The 10,000-nt window shown below is 40.3% G+C and overlaps 2 protein-coding genes across 6 annotated transcripts in view; both read right to left on the reverse strand.

The window, feature by feature from the left end:
* The window catches only part of znf410 (zinc finger protein 410), a 24,993-nt gene extending 16,848 nt beyond the window's left edge, over positions 1-8,145 (reverse strand). For 2 of the 3 annotated variants that reach the window (XM_082147265.1, XM_082147267.1), the window contains exons 1-5: positions 7,855-8,145; positions 7,476-7,515; positions 6,454-6,505; positions 4,911-5,094; positions 1,415-1,597 (exon numbers count right to left, since the gene is read on the reverse strand). In XM_082147265.1, coding sequence (XP_082003391.1) covers positions 1,415-1,597; positions 4,911-5,094; positions 6,454-6,486 — 400 coding nt within the window. In that variant the 5' untranslated portion in view covers positions 6,487-6,505; positions 7,476-7,515; positions 7,855-8,145. The remainder of the gene's footprint in view (positions 1-1,414; positions 1,598-4,910; positions 5,095-6,453; positions 6,506-7,475; positions 7,516-7,854) is intronic. The other variant, XM_082147266.1, reaches the window with a different exon arrangement.
* A 526-nt stretch (positions 8,146-8,671) lies between these two features.
* The window catches only part of cipcb (CLOCK-interacting pacemaker b), a 5,349-nt gene continuing 4,020 nt past the window's right edge, over positions 8,672-10,000 (reverse strand). For all 3 annotated transcript variants that reach the window (XM_082147321.1, XM_082147322.1, XM_082147320.1), the window contains exon 4: positions 8,672-10,000. This exon is cut by the window's right edge and continues 885 nt beyond it. The gene's annotated coding sequence lies outside the window, so the exon portion shown is untranslated.

A 10,000-nucleotide genomic window follows, 5' to 3' on the forward strand; every position in this document is an offset into this window, starting at 1 on the left:
AACTGTTTTTTAAACCTAAAAGCGCCAGGTAAACTCCGAATGACACGACAGACAGCACTTTCCATCAAGTTCTCCGCATCTCCAATAGTGTAAAGGAAAGAGCCACTCGCAAATAATCTTAGGGCAATGCAAACAGTTTGTGCTGTAGTTAAAGCCCGACTCCGACAAGTCGAAAATAAATGTGCTTTTCCAACAAATGAATAATGTAAACGACAATCTCACGAGTCACGAGAAAAAATATACATCTCAGGAAGTGCACTATCGCGCTGCGCTGGACTTCCCGGATCAGCTCCGCTTATGAAGCCGCAGTCTAATCCTGTTTACATGAAATAAGCCTGCTCGCGAGCATGTTTAAGCTTGCGCACCTGTTGCTATGACAGCAAGTCCAGGATGAGCTTCGAAGAACCAAACAATCCAAGATCATGCCAAATCGCCAACAATCAAATCCAGCTAACTGAGTTAGCGACGTACGAAGAACGGGCCGCTGATATCAGATATGGATCTGATGTAAAACCACATTTGGAAGCGGCTCAGATCGGATGTGAACAAATTGTGCAGATTTTAGTGTTTACACGTGTGCAACAAATTCCGATCTGTGTCAGATGTGAGTAAAAGATCTTGTTTTCCATTTGAATTAAGATTATATTTCTGACCCCATTTGCAGATAATTTTGCCTGTTTTAAGAAAAAACTCACTTCATTTAGATTTTCACCCCAGAAAACAAGACATAATATCTTATAGCATTTACTACTTTAGTAAATTTGATTTATGAATTTTTAGTTGTTTGGACTGGAAACAAGACAAAAATACTGAGTTAGGGGCCGATCACACCTGACGCGATTTTTGCAGTGAGAGGCGCCTATTTTCAATTGGTTTCCTATGGCAGCGAGCGTTCTGCGCGCCGTTTAAGCGCCTGCTGCGCCTCACGTTTTTGAAGTTGAAAAAAAAGCAACTCCAAGCGGAAAAAGCGCCCGACGTCATCATGTTTTTTTCCACTGTCCAATCGAATGAATGGAGAGGCGGGCCTTCCGTTTTACTGATGAAAGCTACAGTTGCTTGAACGCCCGGAGAGTGCGATGATGGAGGATAAACTTGTGGTGCTCTCGCGGGTTACCAGGAGTTAACGAGTTCATGAACCGTAACTACCACAATGTTAACAGAAAGTATATTAAGTTAATAAAAGGCTGATTTGACATTTACTTGACTGACAGGACAGCTGTTTCAGTGGTTGCCTAGCTACATGAAAAATGCAGCGCACTGCTCGTTCTGTGTGATTGGGCATTGCTGTGTGCCTCGCGTTTTCGAACCTGGAAAAAAAAGTTAGGTGTGATCGGGGCCTAAGAAAAGCATTTTTTTTGCAGTGTATCAGTTGTCCAGTCTGCTGTGTGATGGAGTGATGGGTTGATAATCGGACCTTTGGCCAGGTTGAGCAGGACGTAGGATGTGCTGTCGTGGTTCTGCAGGTCCTGGAGGATTGTGGGTGTGTGTGTGTGTGCTGGAGGCGAGGGAGACGGCTGATGCAGATGAACCACCAGCGGGCTTCGCTCAGGCCCGAACTCTGACATCGCTGTGGACCCGGCATGGCTAAGAGCGCTCTCTGAAACACACACACAACACACACACACATCACATATACAGTCAAACCAACATTTATTCAGACTCCTTCAACATTTCTCACATTATCATGGTTTATACGCTTTAGTTTAGAAAATGGTGATAAAATATGAGCAGAACTCAGTTGATATTTGACTGGTTTTGTCCGTCCTTTTGTTAGACTGTCTCACACATGAATTATGTTGAATATCTGTCAGCTGTTAAATTTAACAACACAATTAGATAATACCAGTTTAGCTCAACCAATCACCAAGCAATGCTTCATTTTGTTCAGTCTGTATGTAAAAAGAGCATTAGCAATTAAAGATAAAACATTTCAGCAAAACATAATCAGGTCAAAGTGTCCGAATCATTTCTGCTCCCAAATGTGTATTAATGTCACTGGTAGTCCCTGTATGAAGAGTATTTGGATATAATATGTCACAGTTTACTTTATTTAGCTCTCCTCACTTACATAAATGAACTATAGTGTCCTGATCACACTAGTGAAAAAATATATATATCTGGTGTCTGAATCATTTTTGGTTTGACTGTACTGTACATTCGTAAAGTATTCACAGCGCTTCACTTTTTCCACATTTTGTTATGTTATAGCCTTATTCCAAAATGGATTAAATTAATTATTTTCCTCAATTCTACAAACATACCCCATAATGACAACATGAAAGAAGTTTGTTTGGAATCTTTGAAATTTATTAAAAATAAAAATAAAATAAAAATCACATGTACATGAGTATTCGCAATCTTTGATCAATACTTTGTTGAAGCACCTTCTTTGCAGAACCTCTCTAGCTCCATCAGGTTGGATGGGGAGCGTCGGTACACAGCCATCTTCAGATCTCTCCAGAGATGCTCAATCGGGTTCGAGTCTGGGCTCTGGTGGGCCACTCAAGGACATTCCCAGAGTTGTCCCGTAGACACTCCTCTGTTATCTTGGCTGTGTGCGGAGTGTCGTTGTCCTGTTGGAAGATGAACCATCGCCCCAGTCTGAGGTCCAGAGCTCTGGAGCAGGTTTCCATCAAGGACATCTCTGTACATTCATCTTTCCCTCGATCCTGAGTCTCCCAATTCCTAATCTTTCCCCAGATCCTGACTAGTCTCCCGGTTCCTCAACTTTCCCTCAATCCTGACTAGTCTCCCGGTTCCTCATCTTTCCCTCAATCCTGACTAGTCTCCCGGTTCCTCATCTTTTCCTCGGTTGCTCATCTTTCCCTCGATCCTGACTAGTCTCACGGTTCCTCATCTTTTCCTCGATCCTGACTAGTCTCACGGTTCCTCATCTTTTCCTCGGTTGCTCATCTTTCCCTCGATTCCTGACGAGTCTCCCGGTTCCTCATCTTTCCCTCGATCCTGACTAGTCTCTTCCAGTTCGTCATCTTTCCCTCGATCCTGACTAGTCTCCCAGTTCCTCATCTTTCCCTCGATCCTGACGAGTCTCCCGGTTCCTCATCTTTCCCTCGATCCTGACTAGTCTCCCGGTTCCTCATCTTTTCCTCGGTTGCTCATCTTTCCCTCGATCCTGACTAGTCTCCCGGTTCGTCATCTTTCCCTCGATCCTGACTAGTCTCTTCCAGTTCGTCATCTTTCCCTCGATCCTGACTAGTCTCCCGGTTCCTCATCTTTCCCTCGATCCTGACTAGTCTCCCGGTTCCTCATCTTTTCCTCGGTTGCTCATCTTTCCCTCGATCCTGACTAGTCTCCCGGTTCCTCATCTTTCCCTCGATCCTGACTAGTCTCTCCCAGTTCGTCATCTTTCCCTCGATCCTGACGAGTCTCCCAGTTCCTCATCTTTCCCTCGATCCTGACGAGTCTCCCGGTTCCTCATCTTTCCCTCGATCCTTCCTCATCTTTCCCTCGATCCTGACGAGTCTCCCGGTTCCCTTATCTTTCCCTCGATCCTGACTAGTCTCACGGTTCCTCATCTTTCCCTCGGTCCTGACTAGTCTCACGGTTCCTCATCTTTTCCTCGGTTGCTCATCTTTCCCTCGATCCTGACTAGTCTCCCGGTTCCTCATCTTTCCCTCGATCCTGACTAGTCTCTCCTCATCTTTCCCTCGATCCTGACGAGTCTCCCGGTTCCTCATCTTTCCCTCGATCCTGACGAGTTTCCCGGTTCCCTTATCTTTCCCTCGATCCTGACGAGTCTCCCGGTTCCTCATCTTTCCATCGATCCTGACGAGTTTCCCGGTTCCCTTATCTTTCCCTCGATCCTGACTAGTCTCCCGGTTCCTCATCTTTCCCTCAATCCTGACTAGTCTCCCGGTTCCTCATCTTTCCCTCAATCCTGACTAGTCTCCCAGTTCCTCATCTTTCCCTCGATCCTGACTAGTCTCCCAGTTCCTCATCTTTCCCTCGATCCTGACTAGTCTCCCAGATCCTCATCTTTCCCTCGATCTGTCATGTGCTTTTACTGAGGAGTGGCTTCTGCTGATTGGTGGAGTGCTGAGAGATGGTTCTCCTCTCTCCACAGAGAAACACTGGAGCTCTGTCAGAGAGACCATCGGGTTCTGGGTCTCCTCCCTGACTGAGGCCCCGCGATCGCTCAGCTCTAGAAAGAGTCCTGGTGGTTCCACACTTCTTTTATTCACGGATGATGGAGGCCACTGTGCTCACTGGGACCTTCAATGCTGCAGAACTTTTTCTGTACCCTTCCCCAGATCTGAGCCTCGACACAATCCAGTCTCAGAGGTCTACAGACAATTCCTTGGACTTTGTGGCTTGGTTTGTGCTCTGACATGTACTGTTAACTGTATATAGACAGGTGTGTGCCTTTCCAAATCATGTCCAATCAACTAAATTTACCACAGGTGGACCCCAATCCAGTTGCAGAAACATCTCAAGGATGATCACTGGAAACAGGACGCACCTGAGCTCAAGTTTGAGTGTCATGGCAAAGGATGTGAATACTTATGTAAATGTTTTATTAATTTTGTTTTAAATTTGCAAAGATTTCAAACAAACTTCTTTCATGTTATCATTATGGGGTATTGTTTGTAGAATTTTGAGGAAAATAATGAATTTAATCCATTTTGGAATATATATGGCTTTATATATAGGCTTTAACAACAAAATGTGGAAAAAGTGTAGCGCTGTAAATACTTTCCGGATGCACTGTAATAAAAACATAACGCTTCATGATGTAAGGTCTTTATACACCACTGAAAACATAGTTCTGTATATGATTTTGCATTTCTGTCAACAGATCCTCCTAAATATTACACACTGCACCTTTAAATCTAAAATAGGCAAAACTAAAAGCTTATGTGTAAAGGCTGGTGCTGATCTGTGAGCTTCACCTGGCAGGTCCAGTGGGCCACATGAGGAGGTGTGTGTGGGCGACAGCAACGGGCCACACGAGGAGGTGTGTGTGGAGGAGGTGTGTGTGGGAGACAGCAACGGGACACATGAGGGCTTGAGGTCCGACTCCTCCAGACTCTGGCCCAGCGGGATCGACGCGTTCTGCACAAACTCAACCAACAGCTGCACAGGAACACACAACACAGGTATCAATCATCATCAAACCTAGAGACTTAAGGTCCTTGCACAGGGAGTCCGAAATCTTCGTATGCGTTTTTTTGTATTCGTGATTCGGCTCTGAATTGTCAAAACACCATTCAAAAATGCTTGAGCTACGGATTCGAAAAACACCGAAACTCGAACCGGATCAGAATTTTTTTATGACGGACAAAAGTTTCGGAGGCGAATTTCGGACTCGTGTGCAAGGGCCAATACTTGCACACTTCTCTATTTATTCAGTTGCCATAAGCACAACACACAGTTACAACAATCCTAATATAATAATAATTCTCACACCTCAGAATGCTATAATCATGCTAGGTAAATGTAAACAGCCCACATTACCCTTGTGATTTGCTTCAACCTTTTTGAACATTATGAATGATTATTTTATAAAAGGTTCAAGTGTGCGATCTGCCGTTAAAAACTAAGCTCAGAATCGGTTCGAGAGAGAGAATCGCGATGCATTCAGTAAATCTCAGAATCGACCCAGAATCATTTCTCGATTCAGTGGGAAGTGTAGTGTGGACACATCCGAAGCGCACGCAGAGAGCCACGTCTCAGAGAGCGAGCGAATGCTAAACTGAGCTCTCTTTCACAGCTTCTTACACTTACAAATGTAAAAATAAATAAATAGCGGATATCCCAGTAAACATAAGTGGGTTATGACTTAAGTGAACGTAAACATTTTAACATTTGATACTTTATCATTTGATAAAGTAAACGTGTATCAGTATCAGTGTATTAGATCAGTGCATTCGCTCTTAAAGTGACAGCAGCCTAATATTCCTGCGGTCTGTGTTTAATGTTAATCAAACAAAAGTCAAAGAAGAATCACTCGCTGCTCTTGACTGAATAACTTTAATAAGGATCAATCAAAAAGGATGTTTCATTTATACAGTGAAGAATCTGTGGTGTTATTTACTTTTCCTTACTTTATTACATTTCTGTACCTGAAAACTACTGTTATATTACATTTATTTGCGCTTTTGCTTGTAATTTGATTATTTGTTCTTATTTTATTACTGACTGTTTACTTGTCTTTAATTATGTTTTAAATGTATATTAGTTTGGCTAGTAGTTGTATCGAAATTGGAATAGAGAATTTAGCATTTTTACTGGGATCTAAAATGTTGCCGTCATTATTGCCTGTTTTTGCTAAATCAGTTTCATGGCCGGTAAAAAATATTTATGGCCTTTACACAATGGTCACCGGCCATTGGCAGCTGTGGCAAAAAGATAGTTTTAGGACCAGTGTATAACACAAATAACCATTAATATTATCAGTAATATAGTATCTGTAATCTTCTCGGACAGTTATACCTCAGGTTTGGAGTCAAGTTCATCAGAAAGCATGGATTCAGCGTAATGTGATCTGTCAACAAGAGAGAGATACATAAACATATGATGACATCATCAATATATCAGCTATTTGTAACTTTTTATTGCCTTTAATCATCATCAGTGAGGTATCATGAAGGCTCAAACACTCATAATTCAACCAATTTTTGTGATATCAACTTTAAATTCAGAACACAACTTTGTTAGACATATGGTGTGTCGAGAAATCGAGTCCCCCCAGGAATCGGGTCTCCTTTAGGACCCAAACGTTATGATTTATATTGTCTAAAATGTGTTATAATGACCATTAATGTCTTTTTAAATTACATGGTTCATATACTAACTGAAGCTATAGGTGGTGAAATCAAGCATTTCTGGTTCTTACTGTTTTTTAGTTAGCTTACGTACTAGCATAGCATACATCTAGCCAATTAGCCTGCTAGCCTAGCTTATATTATATTATATTAGGCATGTTTTTCGCTTCCAAAATAGTTCCCAAATATATGTTTCAAATTAATTACGGTTATGTGACAATTAATTTATTAAAATTGTATTATAGTATTATTATATACTGTACCACATTGCTATTATTGTGTAACATTAATAATAAATTACTTTTACAGAACATATGTCGCAACAATCCTTATAAAAAATAAAATAAATTATTAAGCATGGTTTTGTTTCCAGTTTGTTTGATTATGCAATCATTCATTTTATATTTCAAGTATGTTGTTTGTGCACTTAATGTAATAAACATCATATAATAGTTAAATAAGTTATAATTAATCAAGACATCGCGATTACAACTTTTGATCAGGCATTACCGGCTGGGTCCTAAAGGAGACCCGATTCCTCGGTTTATCATGACAACGGCTTTAGTTTTAAAGTAATTTTAAAGTCCAAATTATTTTCTAAAATATGTATTTTATATAAAGTAAAACAGGCATTTAGATTTCCACAGTTAAACAGGTTAAAAGTATTATCGATTACTAAGTGAAACTAACCAGGTTCAGGCGGTCAGAGAGAGAAGGTTTCGTCCATCATCTGCAAGAATAAAACACACACAACATTCAAAATATGAAACATGAATAACGCTAAATATATATTACTCACATATTCACCAAATGAATATCAAATTATTTAAATTAAGTACGTGTGAATGAATATTAAGTTGACATGCTTTTAAAGCTTTCACAAGATTCAGCCCAGCTCAGCTCATACTGTACACAGAGATGCGATATTATTAATGATAAAGTGTTATAAATATGAAGCATTTGTCATTAATAAAGCAGACAGTATAAGCCACCGTAAGCAAGAGCACAGATCATCCTCATTCTGCCCGCTTTTCTTTCGCTTTTATAAAATTAGACATCTTAAACATACCTGATATATGACTATGATATACATTTATCTTTATAAAGTCTCTTAACCTTCATCGCCGCTGATGTTTGACAGTGAGAAGCAAAACACAAACACAAAGACAGATCGCGAGCACTTCCGGGTCACGCACGGACGGTGAGAGGTGTACTTCTGGGTGAAAAACTATTGATCTGCATACTGATTATGTAGTAGATTATAATGGAAACTAGTGTTGGAAAGCCTGCTTTACTTTAGCAAACAAAGAGCTGCGTTTCAGTGAGCGACACGCGTATTGAATCGCGGTTCGAGAGTCAGGCATCACTAATGGAGATTCTTTCGAATGATGCCTGATTCTCTGATTCTTTTGAGTCGATTCTTTGAAGAAGAATCATCAGTGAATGAAATTAAATTTGTACATGAAAATTTCAAGTTAAAAAGTACATGACTTCTGAGTAATGTGTATTTTAATTGGCACTGACATTCAGACAAAAACAAGAATCAGTAAATTAATATTATAAAAGTTTAGTCAGTTTCCAGATCACATGAAATGATAATTCAACAATCTGTAACATCCAACACTTTTTCTATCTAATCGATTTATTTGATCCTTTTAGTGAGTAATGCGTAACCTGAAAGAATCGGTTCAAAAGAGTCAGACATCATTCATGAAGATTCTTTCGAATAACAAAGCGTGAATCTCCATTCACGATGCCTGATTCTCTGAATCTTTTGAATCGAGTCTTTCTCAAAACCAACGGGTTTTTGATAACAAGCACAAAAAGTTTATCAGAAATATAACAATAATATATATATTTTTAGAGTAATGCAATCCAAGCACTCATTTGACATTTGAAATTATTTTAATAACTTCATGACATGAAAACATTTGACAGTTGTAGTATTCAGTAATCCATGTTTTAAAGTGGGAAATAATAATAATAATAATAATAATAAACTTAAAAAAAACATAGAATCAGTAAAATGCAAACATTTGAGCACAGTTTTGGGTTCGCACAGCTGAGAAATGTTTATTTATATCCTGTAAGATGAATATTCAGAGCCATATGTTTGTAAATGCATTATTAATGTAAAGCACTGAACTGTTATTATAACAACACAATCCTCCTCAACTCGCGTCTAGAACACAGCGCTGGAGACTCAGCTCTGCAGACGTGAGCATGGACAGCAAAGGGAAATAAGAAATGACATCTTTATACACAAAATGACATGTTATTTACAGAAAGACAGGAACGCTGGTTCTGCAGATTATAGGCGGGTCTGAAGGCCTTTGAATGGTTCACAGAAATACATTTCATGATGTTTGTGCTGGTTTACAGCAGGACGTGTGTACAGCTTTATCAAAACTGCTGGCCTACTAAATGTTTTCTGTATCGCTGTAAAAAAAGCCATTAAAGCAAGGCAACACGAGTCAGGAAACACCGACACACAACCGAACCCTGTCTGTGCGACTGCGAACGCTTCAGTCAACGTTTGAAAATGATCCGGATTCTACTGATGCCGAACGAGGAAGTAAAGCCGTGATTGGATGAACTGGTGGTCATGTGATAGCTGCCACTGAAACTCTGAGCGAATCAACTGCATCAAGTAAGGCAAGACGACGAGCACACCATCATTCACTGTCTGGAAACTATAGGAATATTAGAGCCGCACGATTATGACTAGATTGACAATCACGACTTTATTGATTCAAACTAAGATCACGATTCTGAACGGACCAACAAAAAATGTAATCGATTTTTAAATGGATGAATCAGCGTTTCTGAACGAATCTCTTGAATGAATGATTCAATGACTCACTCAGGAAGACTTCCCTTTTTTATTACTGGATGAATCAGTGTTTTTGAACAAATCTCTTGAATGAACGATTCAATGACTCACTCAAAGACTTCACTCGCTTCATTCTATGATCCCATAAAACTGGTGTTTAAACCAGGCCTAATATTTATGCTTCTGCTTTGATACGTGTGTGTGTGTGTGTGTGTGTGTGTGTGTGTGTGTGTGTGTGTGTGTGTGTGTGTGTGTGTGTGTGTGTGTGTGTGTCAGAGTGCGAGTGTGTTTCTGAGTGCATGAGTGTATCTGAGTAAGTGAGTGAATGTGTGTATCTGAGTGTGTGAGTGTGAGAGTGTGTGTCTGAGTGCGTGAGAGTGTG

Source organism: Leuciscus leuciscus, assembly GCF_965113295.1.
Source record: "Leuciscus leuciscus genome assembly, chromosome: 19".
Classification (NCBI taxonomy): Eukaryota; Metazoa; Chordata; class Actinopteri; order Cypriniformes; family Leuciscidae; genus Leuciscus; species Leuciscus leuciscus.